The sequence below is a fragment of the Notamacropus eugenii genome, chromosome 1, assembly GCF_028372415.1.
Source record: "Notamacropus eugenii isolate mMacEug1 chromosome 1, mMacEug1.pri_v2, whole genome shotgun sequence".
Taxonomy (NCBI): Eukaryota; Metazoa; Chordata; class Mammalia; order Diprotodontia; family Macropodidae; genus Notamacropus; species Notamacropus eugenii.
In genome coordinates, this window is record NC_092872.1 from 476,859,296 (window position 1) to 476,882,497 (window position 23,202).

The window sequence follows — 23,202 nt, forward strand, 5'->3', positions numbered from 1 at the left end:
TTTGCCCTCCAATTCAGGGCAATTTTCCTTGATAATTTCTTTGAAGATGTCCAGTTCTTTCTTTTATCATGGCTTTCAGGTAGTCCAATAATTCTTAAATTATTTCTCTTGGATTTTTTTTCAGGTCAGTTGTTTTTCCAATGAGAAATTTCACTTTTCTTCCATTTTTTATTCTTGTGATTTTGTTTTATCATATCTTCATGTCTCATGGAGCCATTAACTTCCACTTGTCCAATTCTAATTTTTAAGATATCATTTTCTTCAGTGAATTTGTGTATATCTTTTCCCATGCTATTGCTTGTTTTTCTCATGGTTCTCTTTCACTACTCATTTCGTTTCCCAGTTTTTCTTGTTCTTCTCTAATTTGCTTTCTAAAGTCCTTTTTAAGCTCTTCCAGGAGTCTTTTTGGGCCTGAGACCAAATTACATTTTTCTTTGAGGCTTCATATATAGACATTTTGATGCTGTTGTCCTATTCTAAGTTTGTGCCTCAATATGCCCTGTCACCATAGTAACATTTTATAGACAAGTTCTTTTTCATTTTTTCTTTTATTTTCTTGCCTATATTGTGACTTGGTATTTTCATGTGAGAGTTGGGCTCTGTTCCTGCACCATCCCAGACTTCTTGTTCTGGGGCTCAGGATCTTGCTGTTGGCTTTCACTGGGCCTCAGAACCTAGTTGCTGGCTTGCACTATAGGAGGAGCCTCCTTGCTGGCCTCCCCTGGTTGTAGGGTTTAGTTGCTAATGCCTGGCCCCAGGATTGGGGCCTCACTAATGGTCAGCAATGGGGTTGGAGGCACTGGGATGGGGCTTTGTTGTGCTGCCCAGATTGCTGCCTTGCCTCAGGTGTGCTGGCTTGCTGTAGGAAAAGTGTATTGCCCCAGGCTTGGAACCTTGCTGAAGGCCCCTGCTGTGAGGCTGGCTGTTGCTTCTGCTATAGTACCTCACTCTTTTCCTACCCCAGTGAGACAGACCTTCCCTGCCAGGGTAGTAGGCTATTTCCCCTGCTCCTAAATCAGCTGTGAGGCAGTTTTCAAGTTTTTTGGAGGGAAATTCAGGAAGGCTTCAGAGGGTTCCTTCCTCACTCTGCCGTCTTGGCACCTCAATTCCCATTCACTTTATAGATGAGGAAACTGAGGCTCAAAAAGTAATTTGCCCAAAGTTACACAGTTAATAAAGATTGGAGGAATCTAATTCAAATCCATGGCTCAATGGAGCCAAAAACCTGAATTTGCATCTACTTTAAAAAAATATATATATTTTATTTTTTCCCAATAACATATCAAAGGAATTTTTAACATTGTTTTTAAAAATTTTAAGTTCCAAATTTTTTCCTTTCTTCTCTCAACTCCCCCCTCCCTAAGACAATAAACAGTTTGATAGAGGTTATATATGTACAATCATGTAAAACATATTTCCACATAGTCAGGTTGTGAAAGAAGAAACAGACCAAAAAATGAGAAAAAAGAAAGGAAGTGAAAAATAGTATGCTTTGATCTGCATTAAGATTCTATAAGTTCTTTTTCTGGAGATAGATAGTATTTTTCATCTTGAATTCTTTGGTATTGTCTTGGATCATTGTATTGCTGAGAATCGCTAAGTCATTCATAGTATATCATACAGCATCACTATTACAGTGCACAATGTTCTCCTGATTCTGCTCACTTCACTTTGTGTTAGTTCTTGTAAGTCTTTTCAGGAGGAGCCCAAGTTTGAATACTCTCTCCATCACCTACTTTCTGGGAGACCAGCCATTGTCATTACCTAGAATTACAATTTAGTCCTATCGTCCTGTTGTCAAGAAGGCAAGATGATGTAGTTGGAAACATAAAGATCATTTGTAGAATAGTGAAGAACTTTGGGACAAATAAAATGGAATATGACTTTGCTGTAAGAAAGGATGACAGTGGTGGACCCAGAGAAGCACAGGAACACCTCTATGAAGTCATGAAGAAAGAAGAGCTGGGAAAATAACTTATGTAATAACCACAACAACATAAACAGAAAAAATAATAGCAACAAAAACCTCAGAACTGAATGTGGTGAAATCATAATGGCCAAGATCGGTCCCAAGGAAGAGACAGGAGAAGGCGCCTCCTTTCTTTGCAGAGGATGGGGTTTATGGGTGTGGGACACTGCTATGTTGCTTCGTTTTGATTCTTTTTCTTCTTTATAATAAAGGGTGGCTCTTTGAGAGGGGGAAGGGAAATGATGCAAAAACAAAAAATAGCAACTATAAAAAAAGAGTAAAGAGCTAATGACCACTTGTTAGGCACTGGAGCAGAGGGTTTTTATCTATTGTATTGGGATTTGACCAGATTATCTTTAAGGCGTCTTGCAACTCTCAGTTTCTGTGATTCATTGACCTTTCCCCAGGATCCAGAAGTGATAGCCAGGAAGTTAAGGAACACAAGAAATATCTAGAAGAGCTCCTTGCCAGAGAGGGTGGGAACCCAACTACCCCCTTCCCCCAAGAATATTAGGTACAAGAAGCAGAGTGCTTCCTAGCAGAACCATAGATGGCTTCCTTGAAGGCTCAGCTCAAATCCCTCCTATTTCAGTAGACCTTCTCCTGTCTTCCCACTGTTCATGCCTTCTTTCTGGATCTAATTCCCATTTGTACTTGTATATATACATCTTGTATATACATAATTATTTGTGTGCTGTCTCCTCCCATTAGAATATGAACTCTTTGAGGTTAGGGGCTGGTGTTTTTGCCTTTCAAAGTATCCCTAGGGCATACTACATGCCTTGTACACACGATTGCTGACTAGATGACTGAGTAGTAACAGGAGGAAGAATCCCCAGGAAGGTAAACTGGGATCTGGAGCCTGTGGAGAAGGAGAACTCATAGATTATAGGAGACCATAAGATTCAGAGTTATAAGGGATCTTAGAGGTGATCTAGTATAACCTTTCATTTTACTGAGGCCCAGAAAGGATTAAGTGTCTTAGAGTCACAGAACTTCAGTACTGGAAAGGTCCTAACAGGAATATAGGAAGAACCTGTGTCAGGACAGGGAATTTATAGTGTGTGAACTCCCTCCCTCAACTGGCCTTTATCTAAGTAGACTAAGATTGACTCGTCTGATAAGTTTGAGAGAATTACCGGAAGCAACTTGCCCAGATCACATAATTAATAAGTGTCAGAGGCAGAACTTGAATCCAGGGTTTCTTGACTCCATTTGCAATGCTCTTTATCCACTCCACTCCACTCCACTCCACTCCACTCTATTCCACTACGCTACCCTACCCTACCCTACACTATACTACACTACACTACACTACACTACACCAGCGCAGTGGATAAAGTGCTAGGCCTGGAGTCAAGAGGACCCAAATTCAAATCCAATTTGAGATTTACCATGTGACTCTGGGTAAGTCACTTAATTTCATCTGCCTCAGTTTCCTCATCTCTAAAATTAGGATAATAATAGTTCCTATCTGCAGGGTTGCTGTGAGAATCAAATGAGATGATCTTTATAAAGCACATTGTCTGGTACGCAGTAGACCCTTCTGAGACATTTGTTCTCTGCCCCTAGTCCTTACCCAAGGTCATACAGGTACGAAAAAGCAGAGCTAGGTTTGGGATGTTGCCTCTCCTTGTCCAAATCTGGAGCTCTTTCTGCACTCCTTTGCCTTTCTTTGGTTTTTACTTACCTACAATGAGGCGGGTGCCACCCCCAGAGCCAAGTTCATTCTCAGGGTTTTTATTGAACTTGATACAGTAGTAGACGCCTTCATCCTGGCTAGTGATGTTGCTTATGCGGATGTCCAACATACGATTTGTGTTATTCACCTTTTGGACCCGGGAGTATGACCCTGTGTCACTGTAGATGAGCTCCCGATTAGGCCCAGTCCCCTTAAACCACTTCACTGGCCCAGCAGGGAGATCAGTTTTTGATCTGCATTCCAGTACTGCTGAACCTCCAATGGTCGCTCTCACAAGGCTGGAGGGTTGCTCTATGGACACATTTTGAGTATCTGAGAAAGAAAATAATCCAAGGGAAATTAGCTTGGGGAGTAGACGACAGGGGAGAAAAGGGAAAGGTTTTCCATTCTATTTTAGACGTATCTCCAGTGTATTGAAAAGAGCTTTGTCTGAGGAATTATTAGACTTGGGCTGGAGTCTAGGTCTACTACCACTGACCAGGGTAGCAGTGTGGCACAGTGGAAAGGAGGCTGGATTTTAAAGTGAGTGGACTCAGGTTGGAATCTCAGCTCTGCCATTTACTATCAGGGTCCCCTGGGGTGACTCATCATATCTATTTAGGCCTCTAGGCCATGTTCCTCATTTATGAAAATGAAGGGATTAGACCAGATGGCCTCTATTGTCCCTTCCAGCTCTAAATCTATGATCTCATGTTTGGGGAAGTACCCCTCTGGACTTTTGTTTTTTCATCTATCAAAAGGATTCATTTGGATTAGACCATCTGAAATTCTTGTCTAGCTCTGACCTTCTGTGTCCTATATCCTAATGTCCCTTCCAGCTCTGGCTTTCTATTTTCTAATGTGCTTTCTAGTTATAACACTCTAATTCTGAGAGCCTAAGATGAACCTAAGATTCTATGCTACTATGGCAGGCCCATCTGACTTGTCAGTTCTGTCTCAGAGACTTTGTCAGTGTTAATATCAAACCCCTTAAGGAGAGATGAATTTGGTGATTCTTTGAGGCCTGCATTTGGATCTGCCTCTGAGGTGGGCATAAGCTCCCCCGCTATGACGAACAAGGAAAAGTTGAAAAACTTGCCCTGATTTGTGTCTGTAGATAGAACAGCTGCAGGAGGAAAATGATTTCCACAGAGATGATTTTTTTAGACTCTAAACTAAGATGACCTCTGGCAGCCCAGCCCTTGGCTTTTCCTTTTTTTTGTATCTTTCTATGGTTGGACCAGATGGCTTCCAAGATGCCTTCTGATGGTCTAGAAGCTCAAGTCACTGCTAAGTAAACAAAGGATATTTACTAATCCTCCACAATGGTAAAATACGTAAGCCACAGAATGTCAGAGATTTGGAAGGTCCTTAGAATATAGAATGTCAGGCCTGGAAGAGGCCATAGAACTCAGAATGTCAGAGTTGGGAAGAGCTTTAGAACAGAATATCAGAACTGGATGGGGCCTTAGAATATGGAACATCAGTCTAGAAGAGGTCCTAGGAAATGGAATATCAGGCCTGGAAGTTCCTCTAGAACATAATGTTAGAACTGGAAAATACTATATAGATCTGACTCCCTTACTGTACAGAGGGAACACAGACCCACTGAGAAAGTGACTTGTTCAAGAGCTTTACTCAAGAGAGTTAACTCCTAGACTAGAACCCAACTAGACCTCTCAACCTACAAACCAGAACCTCTTCCATTAATAGGACAAAACATGGTAAAGGCATAGAATTTTATAACTGTAAGGGTCCTAAAAAAAAATACAGGAAAAATCTGTGTCAGGCTAAGGAACTCTAGGTATATAAACTCTCTCTGGCAATCAGTCTACAACTTAGATTATTATTTAGTAGTCTGATAAATTCTAAAGAATTGCCTGAGACACATGAAGATAAAATAACTAGCACTGATTTGCAGTGCTAATAAGTATCAGAGGCAGAATTCAAATCCAGATGTTTCTGACTCCAATCTCAGCAGGCTCTTCTAGTCACTACACCAACTTTCCAAAAGGAGTAGGAATTAGCTCCCATTTATAACTCACATTTCTATATTGCTTTAAAGTTTACAAAGGGCTTTCTTCTCATTAGTTGTATGAAGGAGGGAGTTTATTATTATCCTCACTTTACAGATGAGAGAACTGAGGCCCAGAAAAGGGAAATGACTTATCCATGATCACATCACCAGGGGGATTAACCAATCAACCAGTATTTATTAAGTGTATACTATGGGTCAGACTCTGTACTCAGTGCTGGATCAGAGGTTGACCTAGAATGGTTGGTGGGGCTCCCAGGTAAATTCTCCAGACTATCTTATAATCAGTTACTGAAAATCATAATAAAATGAAAAAAGGAAGAATGCAAGTATTACTTTCTTTATGTTTAACATTCATTTAAAAATTTTCTGAGTTTCAAATTTCGTCCCTTCCTCCTTCCTCTCCTCCACCCATTGAGAAGGCAAGTTATATGGTATTCATTATACATGTGGAGTCATGCAAAACATATTTCCATATTAGCCATGCTGCCAAAAAAAAAAAAACCCAAGAAAAAGAAAGTGAAAGAAAATAAGTTTCAATCTGTACCCAGAGTTATCAATTCTCTGTCTCAAGGTAGATAGCATTTTTGATTATGAGTCTTTTGGAAATGTTTTGGATCTTTGTTTTGGTCAAAATAGCTAAGTCTTTCACAGTTAATCATTGTTATAATATTGCTGTAACTATGTACAATGTTTTTACTCCATCAGTTTTTGCATCAGTTACGTGTAAATTTTTACAGGTTTTTGGAAACCACCCTCCTTGTCATTTTTTATAGCACAATAGAATTCCATCCCAATCATATGCCACAATTTGTTAAGCTATTCCCCAAATGATGGGCATCAATTCAATTTCCAATTCTTTACCACCACTAAAAGACCTGCTATAATTTTTTTTTGTACATATAAGTTCTTTTCCTTTTTGTTTTTTTTAATCTCTTTGGAATGTAGTAGTACCATTGCTGGATCAAAGGGTATATTTCATATACACACAGTTTTATAGTCCTTTGGGCATAATTCCAAATTATTCTCCAGAATGGTCGGATAAGTTCAGAACCCTAAAAATAGTCCATTAGTGTCCCAATTTTCCCACATCTCCATTTGTCATTTTCTGAAATATTAGTGTGAGGTGGTACCACAGAATTGCATTTCTCTAATCACTAGTGATTTAGAGCATTTTTTCATATGTTCATATCCTTTGAGCATTTATCGATTGGTGAATGGTTCTTGTTTTTATAAATTTTGGCTCATTTTCCCATATAATGGAGAAATGAGCCCTTTATCAGAAAAAAAAATTGCTGTGAAAAATTTCTCCCCAGTTTTTTGCTTTCCTTCTAATTTTGACTATATTGGTTTTCTTTGTACAAAAACTTTTCAATTTTATGTAATCAAAAGTATAAAAGTATCCATGGTATGTCTTATGATCATCTCTATCTTGATAATAAACTCTTCCTTATCCATAGATTTTTCCATGATCCTCTATTATGCTTATGGTATCACCCTTTATGTTTAAATCATGTACTCATTTTGACTTTAACTTGATGGTCAATGCCTAGTTTCTGCCAAACTTTTCCATTTTTCCCAGTAGTATTTTTTTCAGATAGTGAGATCTTGCCCAAAGCTTGGATCTTTGGGTTTATCAAATACTAGATTACTATGGTCATTTTGTATTGTATATCTAATTCATATTGTATATCTAATATATTCCACTCATCCATCATTATATTTCTTCATATTGTATATCTAATATATTCCACTCATCCATCATTATATTTCTTAGTAGCAGATTATTTTGATGATTATCACTTTGTAACATAGTTAGAGATATTATACTGCTAGGCCATCTTCCTTCACATTTTTTAAAATTGATATTGACTTTATGTTCTTCCAAATGACTTTTGTTACTATTTTTTTCTGCATGAGCAGAACCGAATAAGTAAATTAATTTAGGGAGAATTATGAGGGTAGTAACAGGACTTTGAAAATTTTTTTCAGATAATGGTTTGATATTCAAGATGTATAGGGAAGTGATACAAATATATAAGGACAATAGTCATTCACCATTAGATAAAAGATCAGAAGAGAAGAACAGATAGTTCTCCAGGGAAGAAATCTAAGCTACCAACAACTTAATACAAAATTAAAAATTATTAATAATAAAAGAAATGCAAATGAAAGCATCACTGAAATTTTAACTCATACTCATCAGGTAGCAATAACAATTTTTAGATGGGAGGTGGGAGGACAAGCACACTAATGCCCAGTTGGTGGGGCTGTGAAATGGTTTGATCATTCTGTTTTTATTTTTTTTTAATTTTTTTTATTTTTTACACAGTTTATAACAGATAAAGCAATTCAAACCTTTGGTCAGGTGATACTTCTTTTTAAAGCATTTACAATATGGACCACAAAAGAATTTTTTTTTAAACATTAACCGAGACAAATAATATTTATGTTGCTAACTTTACAAGCTCTTGACCTAATTGTCTCCACAGTATACTAAGAAGGTTTGATCATTCTGGAAAATGATTTAGAACTATTCCCAAAAAGTCACTAAGCTGTACATACTTTTTAACCCAGAGACAGGACTGCTAGGCACATACCCCCAAAGAGATCAAAAACAGAGGGAAAAGATCTGTATGTATAAAAAAAGAATTTATAGCAGCAGTTTTTGTTGTAGCAAAGATCTAGAAACAAAGTGGGTGCCTATGAAATGAAGAATGGCTGAATAAATGATGGTTTGTGAACATAATGGCCTATTATTACATATTGTCGTGTTATGTTTGCCCTTCATTGCTGAAGAAGACCATACCATCAGAGAAACGATGACATGACTAGCACTTGACTTTGTTTTGAGTGAGGGAGGGCTGTGCAGGTCACCAGCCTCACTTCTCCTCCAGAGCCATCTGAATCCAGCGACCGACCAGATATTCATCAGGACAACTGGAGATGACCCAGGATGAGGCAAGTTGGGATTAAGTGACTTGCCCAAGGTGACACAGCTAGTGAGTGTTGTATCCACTGCACCACCTAGCTTTCCCATGATTACATATAAGAAATGACTAAAGGGACAAATTCAAAGAAATCTGAGAAAACTTGTATGAATTGATGCAAGTGATCTGAACCAGGAGAACAATTGACATACCAAAACATTGTAAAGGAAAACAACTTTGAAAGACTTACAACTCTTGCCACTAATGAAGATGAAATTAAAGCAATTATTAGAAGCTATTTTGTTCAATTACATATCAATAAATTTAATAATCTAAATGAAAGAGATGAATATTTTAAAAATATAAATTATCCAGATTAACAGAGGAGGAAATATAATACTTAAAATCTTATCTTAGAAAAAGAAATCAAACAAGCAATCAATGAACTAAGAAAAATCCTGATGACCAGATGGATTCATAAGTAAATTCTACCAAACATTTAAAGAACAATTAATTCTAATTCTACATAAACTATTTGGAAAAAATAGACAAGAAAGAAGTTCTACCAACTTCCTTTTAGGACATAAATATAGTGCTGATAGTTAAACCAGAAAAAACAAAAACAGAGAAAGAAAACTAGAGACCAGTTTCCCCAATGAATATTGATACAAAATTTTAAATAAAATATTAGCAAAGAGATTACAGAAATTTATCATGAGGATAATACTTTATAGCAAGGTGAGATTTACACCAGGTATACAGGGTTGGTTTGATATTAGGAAAACTATCAGCATAATTAACTATATCAATAACAAAACTAACAGAAATCATATGATTATCTCAATAGATGGACAAAATGCAGTACCCATTTCTATTAAAAACATGAGATCATCAGAATAAATGATACTTTCCTTAAAATGATAAGTAGTATCTATCTAAAACCATCAGCAAGTATTATATGTAATGAGGATAGGTTAGAAGCTTTCCTAATAAGATCAGGGGTGAAACAAGGATGCCCATTATCACAATTATTATACAATATTGTACTAGAAATGTTAGCTTTAACAATAAGAGAAGAAAAAGAAATTGAAGGAATTAGAATATGCAATGAGGAAACAAAACTATCTTTCTTTGCAGATGCTAATGATGGTATAGTTAGAGAATCCTAGAAAGTCAACTAAAAAACTGCTTGAAATAATTAACAACTTTAGCAAGGTTGCTGGATATAAAATAAACACACACAAATCGTCAGCATTTCTGTATATTACCAATAAAGCCCAGTAACAAGAAACAGAAAGATAAATTCCATTTAAAATAACTAAACAGAAGATGGCAGAGAAAAGGCAGTAGGTCACCTGAACTCTCCCCAAAACCTCTCAGAACACCTTTAAATAATGCCATAAAACAATTCCTGGAGAAGTAGAACTTACAAAAGGACAGGGTGAAATAGTTTTCCAGCCAAAGACAATTTAGAGGATCGGCAAGAAATGTCTGTCACACCTGGGTGAGAGTGGAGCACAGTCCAATGCAGGCTATGCCATTGCTGACCCAACCCCAGCAAACCAGGAGCAGGCCATGGGAGCCACTGAATCAGCAGAGACAGCAATTGCTTTCTGGGTTCTCAGCTTATACACAGTAAGGGAATCAAACAACATCTCAGAACAAGATTACAGGGGTCTCTTTGTTAGCATTGAGGCAGGACTCCATTGCATTGCCCATACTCAAATCTGGACCACAGTTCTGGGTGGCAGTTCTAAGGCAAGGAGGAGCTTAAGCATACCAGAGCTTGTGGCTGCAGTGGAGCAGGGACCCTCCACACAGTTCCAGAGCAGAAAAAACTGCTTATGGCCACTCACAGACTAGAACACACCTCTCATTAGATCACATTATCTTGGAAGAACTGAAAACTTACAGGTTGCTAGAATAATCTCTTCAAACAACTGCACAAAACCCCTGAAGCTTGGGACAGTGCACCCTCCACCCTGGAAGCAGAATCCTACTTTAACAAAGTATTAAAAGTCAAGAAATAGGCTAGTAAAAATAAGCAAAAAACAGAAAAAAATTCTGACCATTGAAAGTTACTATGGTGACAAGGAAGACCAAAACATACACTCAGAAGAAGATAACCAAGTCAAAGTTCCAACATCTAAAACCTCCAAGAAAAATATGAATTGGTCTCAGGTCATGAAAAAGCTCAAAAAGGATTTTGAAAATCAAATAAGAGAGGTAGAGGAAAATTTGGGAAGAGAAATGTGAGTGATACAAGAAAATCATGAGAAATGAGCCCACAGCTTGGTAAAGGAATACACACACAAAAAATTACTGAAGAAAACAACACCTTAAAAATCAGACTAGGTCAAATGGTAAAAGAGGTACAAAAAGCCAATGAAGAAAAGAATGCCTTGAACAGCAGAATTGGTCAAATGGAACAAGAGGCACAAAAATCCACTGAAGAAAAAAATCTCCTTAAAAGTAGAATTGGCTAAATGGAAAAGGAGGTACAAAAGCTCACTGAAGAAAGTAATTCCTTAAAAATTAGAATGGAGCAAATGGAAGCTAATGACTTTATGTGAAATGAAGAACAATAAAAACAAAACCAAAAGAATGAAAAAATAGAAGAAAAGTGAAATATCTCATTGGAAAAACAACTGACCTGGAAAATAGATCCAGAAGAGATCATTTTTAAATTTATTGGATTACCTGAAAGTCATGGTCCAAAAAAGATCTAGCCATCATTTTTCAAGAAATCATCAAGGAAAACTGCCTTGATACTCTAGAACCAGAGGTAAAATGGAAAATGAAAGAATCCACCAATCACCTCCTAAAAGAGATCCCCAAATGAAAACTCCAAGGAATATTATAGCAAAATTCCAGCATTCCCAGGTCAAGGAGAAAATATTACAAGCAGCCAGAAAGAAACAATTCAAGTATGGCTGAGCCACAGTAAGGAAAACACAAAATTTAGAAGCTTTTACATGAAGAGATTGGAGGGCTTGGAATATGATCTTCTGGACTGCAAAGCAGCTAGGACTACAATCAAGAATCAGCTGCCCAAAGATGGTGGAGTAGAAAGATGCACATACTCTAGCTCTTCCCCCACAGCCCATAAAATACCTGTAAAAAATGACTCTCAACAAATTCTAGAGCAGCAGAGGCCACAAAACAACAGAGTGAAAGAGATTTCCAGCCAAATGTAACCTGGAAGGCCAACAGAAAAGGTCTATCACATGGGATGCTGAGTGGAATGGAGCCCAGCCCTGGCCGGGTGGCACCAGGAGAAACAGGACTGGAACAGGCCTTCAGGGCAGAATCCCCAGCAGGGAGGGTCTCAGATCCCTCAACACACAAGCACCAAAGGAAGCTTCAAAGGTCAGTGAGAAGGTTTTCCCAACTGGGTGAGATGGGAGCAGGGTACTCCTCAGCACTGGACCTAGGTGGCAGCTGCAATGACCATCTGTCAAGCACTCAGCCTAAAGCCCCTGGGGAATTGAGCAGCTGATCTGAACCTCAGCCTTGAGCATGGTCCTAGGGTGAGGAGGAGCACTAGGACCCTCCTCTTGACAAAGGATTCAGAAGACAAGTAATTAGTTGGGAAAATGCCCAAATAAGGAAAAAATAAGACCATAGAAGGTTACTTTCTTGGTGAACAGGTATTTCCTTCCATCCTTTCAGATGAGGAAGAACAATAAATACTGTCAGAGGAAGTCAAGGCTTCTGCATCCAGTACCTCCAAAATGAATATTCAATGGGCTCAGGCCATGGAAGAGCTTGAAAAGCAAGTCAACAATTGCTAAAGGAGGCCCAAAAAAATGCTGAAGAAAATAATACCTTTAAAAATAGGCTAACTCAATTGGAAAAAGAGGTCCAAAAAGCCAATGAGGAGAAGGAGACTTTAAAAAGCAGAATTACCCAAATGGAAAAGGAGGTGCAAAAACTCACTGAAGAAAATAGTTCTTTAAAAATGAGAGTGGAGCTGAGGGAAGTTAATGACTTTATGATAAACCAAGAAATTATAAAACAAAACCAAAAGAATGAAAAAATAAAAGATAATGTGAAATATCTCATTGGAAAAACAACTGACCTGGAAAATAGATCCAGGAGATACAATTTTAAAATTATGGGACTACCTAAAAATCATGATCAAAAAAAGAGCCTAGACATTATCTTTCATGAAATAATCAAGGAAAACTGCTCTGATATTCTAGAACCAGACGGCAAAATAAATATTGAAAAAATCTACCAATCACTTCCTGAAAGAGACCTGAAAAGAGAAACTTCTAGGAATATTGTGGCCAAATTTCAGAGTTCCCAGGTCAAGGAGAAAATATTGCAAGTAGCTAGAAAGAAACAATTTGAGAATTGTTTAAATACAATCAGGACAACACAGGATCTGGCAGCTTGTACATTAGGGGACTGAAGGGCTTGGAACAGGATATTCCAGAAGTCAAAGGAACTGGGATTAAAACCAAGAATCACCTACCCAGTAAAACTGAGTATAATACTTCAGAGGAAAAAATGGTCATTCAATGGAGGACTTTCAAACATTCCTGATGAAAAGACCAGTACTGAAGAGAAAATTTGACTTTCAAACACAAGAATCAAGAAAAGCATGAAAAGGCAAACAGGAAAGAGAAATCATAAAGGACTTTCTAAAGCTGAACTGTTTACATTCCTACATGGAAAGATAATATTTGTAACTATTGAGACTTTTCTCAGTATTTGGGTAGGTGGAGGGATTATGCACACACACACATGGACAGAGAGAGAGCACAGGCTGAGTTGAATCAGAAGGGATGATATGTACAAAAAAATAAAATTAGGGGGTGAGAGAGAAATATATTGGAAGGAGAAAGGGAGAAATTAAATGGGGCAAATTATAACTCATAAAAGAGATAAGAAAAATCTTTTTCAATGAAAGAGAAAAGGGAGGAGGTAAGAAGGGAAAAGTGAAGCTTACTCTCTTCACATATGGCTTAAAGAGGGAATAACATGCTCACTAAATTTGGTATGAAAATCTATCTTATGCTACAGGAAAGTAGGGGAGAATGGGACAAGTGGGGAGAGGGGGATGATAGAAGGGAGGGCAAATGGGAGAAGGGAGTAACTGGAAGCAAACACTTTGGGGAAGGGACAAGGTCAAATGAGAGAATAGAATAAAGGGGGGCAGGGTAGGTTGGAGGGAAATATAGTTAGTCTTACACAATATAACTATTATGGAAGTCTTTTGCAAAACGACAAATATATAGCCTATATTGAATTGCCTGTCTTCTAAGTGGGGATGGGTGAGCAGGGAGGAAGTGAGAGAAATTGGAATTCAAAGTATTAGAAACAAATGTTGAGAACTGTTATTGCATGTAACTGGAAAATAAGAAATACAGGTAATGGGGTATAGAAATCTATCTTGCCCTACAAGAAAAGAGAAGATGGGGATAAGGGAAGAGTGGGGTGTAATAGAAAAGAGGGCACATTGAGGGAAGGGGTAATCAGAATGTACAGTGTTATGGAGTGGGGGGAGGAGAGAGATGGAGAGAAAAATGGCAACTCAAAATTTTGTGGAAATGAATGTCAAAATCTAAAAATAAATAAAACTTATAAAAATAATAAAATATGGTAATTTAATTAAAAAAAAGAATCAGTTGCCCAGCAAAACTGAGTATAATCCTTCAGGGGAAAAATTGACATTCAATGAAATAGAAGACTTTTAAGCATTCCCGATGAAAAGGTCAGAGTTGAATAGAAAATTTGACTTTCAGATACAAGACTCAAGAGAAGTATAAAAAGTTAAACCAGAAAGGGAAATCATAAGATCCTTAATAAAGTTAAACTGTTTATACTCCTATATAGGAAGATGATACTTGTAACTCATAATAACTTTCTAATTATAAGGCAGTTAGAGGGAGTATATATGTGTGTGTGTGTTCATATACATATATGTATATGTGTATATATATATATATATATATATATATATATATATATATATATATATATATATATATATATACACACACACACATAGACAGAGGGCACAGGTATGAATTTAATATGAAGGGATGATATTTAAAAAAAGAAAATTGAGGCATGAGAGAGGAATGTATTGGGAGAAATAGAATAGCGTAAATTATCTCACATAAAAAAGGTAAGAAAAAACTCTTACAGTAGAGGGGAAGAGGGGAGTGGTGAAAGGGAATGGGTGAACCTTATACACATCAGGATTGGCTCAAAGAGGGAATAACATACACACTGAATTGGGTATAAAAAACCTATCTTACCCTACAGGAAAGTAGGAGGTGAAGGGGATAAAGAGAAGAAGGGAAATAGAAGGGAGGGGTTTAGTGAGAGGCAAAACACTTTAGAGAAGGGACAGGGTAAAAGGAGAGAGAGAATAGAATAAATGGGGGATAGGATGGAGGAATATAGAGTTAACAATAGTAAGTGTGAAAAAAATCTTGAAGCAAATTTCTCTGATAAAGGCCTCATTTCTCAGACATGTAGAGAACTGAGTCAAATTTATAAAAATAAGAGTCTTTCCCTAATTGATAAATGACCAAAAGATGTGAACAGTTTTCAGATGAAGTAATCAAAGCAAGCCATAGCCATATGAAAAGATACTTGAACTCACTTTTGATTGGAGAAATGCAAATTAAAACAATTCTGAGGGCTACCTCTTACCAATTTCATTGACTAATAGGACAAAAAAGGAAAAGGACAAATGTTGGAGGGGATGTGGGGAAAAATGAGACATGAACGCACAGTTAGTGGAATTGTGAACTGATTCAACCATTCTGTAGAGCAATTTGGAACTACGCCCAAAGGGCTATAAAATCATGTGTACCCTTTGACCTAGCAATATCACTGCAAGGTCTTTATCCCAAAAGAGATAAAAAACAAAATGGAAAAGGACCTATATGTACAAAAATATTTATAGTAGCTCTTTTCTGGTGACAAAGTATTGGAAACTGAGGGGATTCCCCATAAACTGGTAAATGACTGACAAATGGTGGTGTGTGATTATGATGGAATGCAGTTGTTAGCAAAACCTGAAAAAACTTACAAGAGCGGATGCAAGGTGAAATGTACTGTGTATAAGCTAACAGCAATATTGTAAGATGATCAGGTCTGAATGATTTAGCTATTCTCAGCAATACAATGATTCAAGACAATTCTGAAGGACTTATGATACAAAGAGAAAGAACTGAGGGTATCTGAATACAGATTGAAGTATACTTCTTAAACTTTATTTTTCTTGTTCTTTTTTTGGTCTGTTTTCTTTTACAACATGACTAATATGAAAATGTTTTGTATGACTCCGTATGTCTAACCTATATCCAATTGCTTGCCTTCTCAATGGGGAGGGGGGAGGAAGGGAAAGAATTTGTAACTCAAAGTTTTAAAAACAAACGTTAAAAACTATTTTTACATGCAATTGGGGGAAAATAAAATACTAAATAGAAATATTCCTCCCCAAAAAGTAATAACTGTAGACAACACAAAATATTTGAGAGTCTACCTGCCAAGAGAAACCCAGGAACCATACACACTCAGTTACAAAACACTTTTCATACAAATAAAGTCAGACCTAAACAACTGGAAAAATACGAGTTGCTCATGAGTAGGCTGAGCTAATACAATAAAAATGACAATTCTACCTAAATTAATTTACTTATTCAGTGCTTTCAAGAGTTAGAAGTAAATTGCACAGATGCAGCCCAAGAGAGAAGTCAGGCCCCGCCCTAGCCCCTCCTTAATCCTTCCTTTCCTTTTCTCCTGAACTTCATCCCCTGTCGTGGCCTCTGTGGTAGCTTAGCACCCCAGGACTCACCAGCCCAGGACCAGCCAAGGGGTACAGTCAGCAGAGCTGAAGCCCAGAAACTCAGAGAAAACATGCTGTCACTATCTCTTCTTGTTTGAAACTCCAGGCTCCGCAGAAACAGGAAAAGGAAGTTGGAAAGAGCTGAATTTCACAAGTTAACCCTTTTAAGTGTCGTAGCCCTTGGCAAGGGGTTGGGAGGCTTAGTTTCCAGTGACTCACCATGTCACTTCCCTCTTTCCTTGCTCAGAGCTTCATGACCTCTGTGTGATAAGTAAGTAAATTCTTCCATCTTCTCTTTTTCACACAAAGCTAACTGGGTAATGGCTTAACCTCTCTGGACCTTCGTTTCTTTCTCTGTAACCTGCAGGGGTTGGATTAGGTGCTTTCCAAAGTCCCCTCAAGTTCAAACAATTCTATTGTCTATGTTCTTAAATCCCTTCCAGCTCCAACATTCCACCCATAAAGGCCCTTGGGGTGGTTTCCCTGAGAAGTGGGATCACCTTAGGGAAAATTGAAAAATAAGATTTCATTACCGGAAAGAGACTTTAAAAATCATGTAATCCATAGCCCTTGTTTTACAGACAGGAAACTGAGAATGTCAAAGTTATGGCCACAGGATAATAGATCCTATCGGAGACCTCAGGGGCCATCTAATCTCATTTCCCATTTTACAGATTTTACAGATGTGGAAACTGAGGCCTAGGGAGGCAAGTAACTTTCTGGTCTGGAAAGTAATGTGACTTATTGGTTAGAACTGAGATCAGGCATAAACTGACTTCTGACTTCTCAATCACAAGATCTGGGTTCTAGTCCCCTTGTTATAGTTTCATTTATGCTGGAAATTTCTCACTGTGTCCTTTCAGAGAATGTCCATGTGTCAGGCTGGGTCCATGAGGAAAATAGGGATTAAGGGTAAAAAACCTAGGCCCATTACAGGGTCAGGACAAAAATGTGACAGTCACTGGGCATGTGGCCAGTACAGTATAGAGGGACCTAGATAAGATACTGCTTTTGCCCAGTCTCCCTGAGAGATAAAGAGAATTGGCCTTTATGGGCTCAGCCTTTTAATGCTAATGGAGAAATGAAAGAGGTTTTTGCCCAGAAGGCTGGAGGGGGAGGAGCCACTCATTTAACCTCTGTTGGGTTCTTACCATGATTTGTAGATTTATGTTCCTACCTAGGAATCCTTACAGATTCGTTAAGAACCTTATCCAGCCTCTACTTAAAGAGGCTTCCCCTCAGCAATATCTCCAACAGTTTATCCTTATTCTGCTTAGAGACTTCATGTCTGCCATTAGCTATCCTTCATTTCCTCGTCTGTTTTTGCTTCTGATTTTCTGTGCTTGACCACTATGCCTAACTGCCCTCTCACCCTGGAAATTTCCTCAGTGCCTATGGCCTTCTCACCCCAAAACATCCTTGTGTGTCTTGTGCCTTTTCATCTTGGAACATCGTTCTACTCTGCAGCCCCATTCTGTTGTTGAGGTCCTCCCAGAACCTCCATTTTGAGGAAGAGCCCAGCCAAGCCATCCTTGATCCTCTCTCCTGGCCCTGTATTTGACTCTCTGGACTTTACCAGCAGGCCTCATGTGGGTCCCTTGTTTCCTCCTTCTGCCTCCCCTTTCAATTCCTTTTTATGCATTGTCTTCCCTTCTTGGAATGTAAACTCCTTGAAGGTAAAGGGTGTTTCTTGTTGTTGTATTTGTATCCCCAGCTCTTAGCATGGTGCCTGACATATAATAAATACTTCTTGACTTGACCTTTTGAGACCATCCATTCTGCTGTTGGGAGCACCTAAGTGGCACAGTGGAGAGAGTGCTGGGCTTGGAGTCAGGAAGACTCATCTTTCTGAGTTCAAATCTGGTTTCAGTTTACTAGCTTTGACCCTGGGCAAGTCACTTAATCCTGTTTACCTCAGTTCGTCTTCTACAAAATGAGCTGGAGAAGAAAAGGGCTAAACACTGGCATTTTTGACAAGAAAACCCCAAATGGGGTCACAGAGTCAGACACGATTAATAGACGACTGAAGAACAATTGTTGGATAGCTCTAATTGTTAGTGTAGTCCAGTCCCCACGTTGCTCCCAATCAAAGCTATGCCTGGGTTCGAGGAACTCTTTGGGTAAGCATCTATTCAAAACTACAGCTCATGAGCTACCATCAGATGCTACTTTTGATCATATAAAATCAGAGGGCACATCAACTCAAAACAAAGAAATTTAATTAAAGAGACAAATTATAAGAAAAAACTGACACCTCTTCCCCTCCCCCCAAACACTCAGGGATACACTCTCCTAATTATTCTTATGCTGCCAGTTGGAGAGGGAATACAGACTAGAAAGCTCACAGTCATAGGGTTTCATTCCAGCTGGAAAACCTTCTGCCTCTGAAGCTGCCACCTGTTTCTTCCCATGGAGCTACTTTTACCTGCTGGACTTCTTTCCTCATTGCATCTGAATTTCTTGGCTGAGTTGTTACTACCATATGCTGTTTCTCTGCTGAAATGCAATTTTGAGGGGACCTCTTCATCAAAGGGGAGTGTTTCCAGCCCTTTTATAAGATATCCTAGAGTTCCAGGACTACTACATCTCTTCTGTTAGTCAAGCCTACAGCAACCTCCAGCTAGCACAGCAAAAGTCCCTCAACTCAAATTTGTGTTTTTGACAATTTTGCTTGCACCTCAGGGGCCATTTCTCCTGATTGGTCCAAGGTTGGTTGGTCCAAGGAAGTTCTTGGCAACTCTCTTCATGCCTCTGCAGCTAACACTAAATCTGTCAGATTAAGTGTAGACTTCATTTAGCAAGACTATGGAGGGAAATGAGTTTCTATTGACTTTGGTCCTGTGCTACAGTGACTATCCCAGCTAATCTTCCTCCCCTTTTCTTTGAAGAAGCCTAATTCTCCCTTTAGGTAACTTCCATCCATTGTACCTGGTTATTGCCTCTGGGGCCAAACTGAATAAATTAAATCCTTCTGCTTTATGGTCCCCTGCGAAGATGAAGGACAACAACCAGTTTTATGATACTTGTCATTCTTGAAGATAGCGATCGAGTCTCCCAGTCTTCTCTTCTCCATGCTATATACCCCCAGTTCCTCCAATCGATCCTTTTATCAAGTGGTTTCTAGTCTCTTTAACATCTCAGATGCCTTCTTTTGGATGTGCTCCAATTTATCAATATTCTTCCTAAAATGTGATCCCTGAAGTGAACATAATGTCTGAGATGTGCTTTTACTAGTTCAGAGAGCAATGAGACTATCCCTTTACTTTCTCATTCTGGACCCTCTACTTCTGTTTGCCCAGAGATTGAGATGCTGCAGTTCATTGAGGAAGAGTCAAGTGCAGGTGTTGCCATCATTCCCCTGGGGAGATTCTCTGCCCAGATCCTGCAGAAGCTAGGGAGGTCAGCAGCTGATGCTCCAGTTTTGGAGAGTGGAATGGCATTTAGGGGCACTGGGTAGTAAGCAGTTTGTTGGCATATAGTGAAAGGCAGTGGATGTGAGAGCAGCTGTGTGGCAGACCATTTGTGGGGAAGTCTGTTGCTATGGGAGTTATGTATTACTTAAGTCAGAGTTTAATTGGGAGGGTCTCTGGTCCTACTCCTCATTTAATAGAAGAGGAAACTGAGTCTTGGAGAGGTAAAGTAGCTTTAATCCCAAGGTCACACAAGCAGTAAATAGAACAGTCAAGTCCTCTGACTCCAGCTCAGGCAAGCAGTCTTTCTAGTATCCTAAGCTGCAACATCTCTCTGAGCATTAGAGGATTTAGTGAATGTCAGGAACTAGCAGGAGTGGTTGGCAGATGTGGCAGAAATGGTGGTGCCAGGCATTTACCTCAGATTTCCTTACCCTTGTGCTGTGTGTGGGGGGTGTGTTCATGGGGATTTTTCTTGTTGAGGTGGTCTGTGGGTTGGTTACTCTGGTTATCCCCATCCAGTGTCAAGAGCTGTAAAATCACCGTGTATGAAGGGAGTGGCTTGTATGTGTGTGCACATGTGTGCATGCATGTGGGCAGGGTGGGGTGGGGTGTGAGGCATGGCTAGGCAACAGACAACCTAACTCTTAGAGGAGCTTTCACGGGAGCCATGACAGCTGCCCCAGATGCTAACTTTGAAGTTGTGGTCAATGGTATCTCCTGGTGCAAGAGATGTTCACTCTTCCCCCAGACCAGCTGCTTGTCAAGGGTCTCTATTTCATTCCAATCCAATTACCAAGGGAGGTCTGTTCCTGGAGTCATAAATTTAGAGCTGGAAGAGACCTTCTTCTAGATTGTGTAGCCAACTCACTTACTTTACAGTGGAGCTGTTGAGGTTTGGTGTGCTGGAGACCCAAAATACTGACACGCTGGGTCCTGCTGGAATGAATTTGACACAGCCTTCCTAAAGTCAAATAAAAACAAAGTTTATTAAAGATTTGCCACCCTGGGTTGATCTTAAGGAGCCTAACCTTTTGTAACACTTGTATTGACAAGTGGGCCAGATAGAATCTCAGCTAGACAGAATCTGTGTTGGATTAAACCTGAGTGCCTTCATGGAGGAGAGATGGAACTTAAATACAGAAAAAGCCTGAGGAAAGAATCCAGGTACCGCCAAGTAGTCTGGAGCCCCAGGGATGGTCTTGATAGGCGAAGTCAACCTTGAATGTCCAGAGGTCTTGATGGGAATCACTGGTATCCTTGAGTGAATACACATCGAATCTAGGGAGGATCTTGATGGGAGTGGTCAGCAGCCTGGGGAATGGGGTTTTGATAGGATCAAGGGTAGGGAGTGCAACAGAGACCTGGGCATAGTGATAATGAAAAGCTCATGGGCCTCTGGAGACTGCCAGATCAAATGGGAAGATTCAAGGAGAATTCAAGGAGGTCCCAAGAGTCTGTACCCCATCAGAGGGAACTGAGATCCAGAAAAGTTAAGCAGTTTGCCTTAGGTCACACAGCAGATAAGTAGAACTGGGATTGGAAGTTGGTCCAGTGACTCCAAGTTCCATGTTCATTCCAATCAACTGTACTGCCTTTCTGTGAATGCCATGGAATTCCTGAGTCAATGAATACTTCAGTTTATTGCTAGAATTCAATCCCACACCTTTTCAACCCATCCAATGTATGCAAACTTTAGTAAGTAGGAAACTGGGTCAACCAACAGGCCACCTACCGGGTCTTTCCCCTCCCCCAGCTCCCTTTCCAGTTTTGAAGCAAAAATATTTAAATCAGTACATTATTACTGGAAAGGATACGTCCATTTACTCCCCTGTGGTTCTACTTGCCATTCATGTAAATTTCCAAGTCCAAATACCTCTCCTGGCCTCCATTCTCCACTATTAGTTGTTTCCTCCTATTAGTATATAAGTCCCTATTGGAGGGCAGGAACTGTCTTCCCTTTTTCCAAATGTAGCTGGGGGGTAGATGACAGTGGCTTCCCCTGCTTAACACTACAGGACTCACTCTGGACTGCTCTGGTGATGTGGGGCTCAGGATCATCTGTCCTCCCATTTTCTGTGGTCCCAGAATAGTATGGGTAAAGCTGAGAACATTGTCACAGGAGAACTGACGTGACCTGGTCTGACAGCAATAGGGACTGGATGTGCTTGACAGTTGTTATAAGGAACTTCCAGGTGAGGAAATTCCCTCTACTTATTCAGGTCAGCACCTTCTCTGCAACTTACAGTATTAGAAAGTTGCCCAGAGTATTGAGAGATGAGAAATAAAATGATTTGCCCAGAGTCACTGCAGACAGTATATGTCAACCTCGGAATCTGAACACAGGCTTTTTTGGCTTTGAAGTCAGCTTTGTACCCACTATACCATGCTGCCTCTATTCAGAGATTCTTTTCAGTCTAATACTATCTACTCTTTTTTTAAAAGGTAAATTTCATTGATACTTTTTTTCACATCATCAGAATTTCTCCTAGCATCCTTCTCCTTATACCCCCCAGACAGCCATTGGAAATAACAAATTAAAAAAAGAGAAAGAGGGTGAGACCAAAAAAAAAAATCAGTTAAAACAATCAATATGTAAAAAATGTCTGAAAATACATGCAACGTGCCTTATTGGCGGACCTACCTCTTCTTCGTAGGGGAGGGGTGAGTGTGGCTTCTCATATCAGTTCTTCGGAGCCAGGCTTATTCTTTGTAATTTTCCAGCATTCACTTATGCTTGCTTTATGGTTGTTCTGTCCATTTACTTTGTTGTATTTACTGTGCATACTGTTTATTAGCTCTGCTTACTTCACATTGCATCTACAACTTTAAATGCTTCTCTGTATTCATCATAGTTTCTTTTAGCCCAGCAATATTCCATTGCGTTCAGCACCACAATTTGTTTGGCCTTTCCCTAACCAATGGGCATTTACTTTGCTTTTAATTCTTTGCATCTACAAAAAGTGCTGCTATCAATATTTTGGTGTATATAGAGACTTTCTTCTTGTCAGTGGCTGCCTTAGGGATTGAGCCTAGTGATGGAATTTCAGGATCAAAGGGTATAGACAGTTTAGTCACTTTATTTGCATAATTCCCAATTCCCTTCTGAAATTATGTACTAATTCACAGCTCCACCAACAATGAACTAGTGTGCCTGTCTTCTTTCTCTTAACATTGACTGTTGCCAATTTTTAAATGATTTTTTGCCAATTTACATGATATGAGGTGAAACCTCAAGGTAACTTTGATTTGAATTTCTTTTTTTTATTATTCATTTGGATCATCCTTTCATATGAATTTTAATGTTTGTAACTTTTTTGCAAACTCTTTGTTCATGTCCTTTGACCATTTATCAATTAGAGAC

At 39.1% G+C, this 23,202-nt stretch overlaps 1 protein-coding gene across 2 annotated transcripts in view; it reads right to left on the reverse strand.

Moving 5' to 3' along the window:
• The window catches only part of LOC140519443 (tyrosine-protein phosphatase non-receptor type substrate 1-like), a 30,925-nt gene extending 14,357 nt beyond the window's left edge, over positions 1-16,568 (reverse strand). For both annotated transcript variants that reach the window (XM_072632422.1, XM_072632421.1), the window contains exons 1-2: positions 16,438-16,568; positions 3,660-3,983 (exon numbers count right to left, since the gene is read on the reverse strand). In XM_072632422.1, the coding sequence (XP_072488523.1) occupies positions 3,660-3,983; positions 16,438-16,501 (388 nt within the window). In that variant the 5' untranslated portion in view covers positions 16,502-16,568. The remainder of the gene's footprint in view (positions 1-3,659; positions 3,984-16,437) is intronic.
• Positions 16,569-23,202: the final 6,634 nt, after the last annotated feature.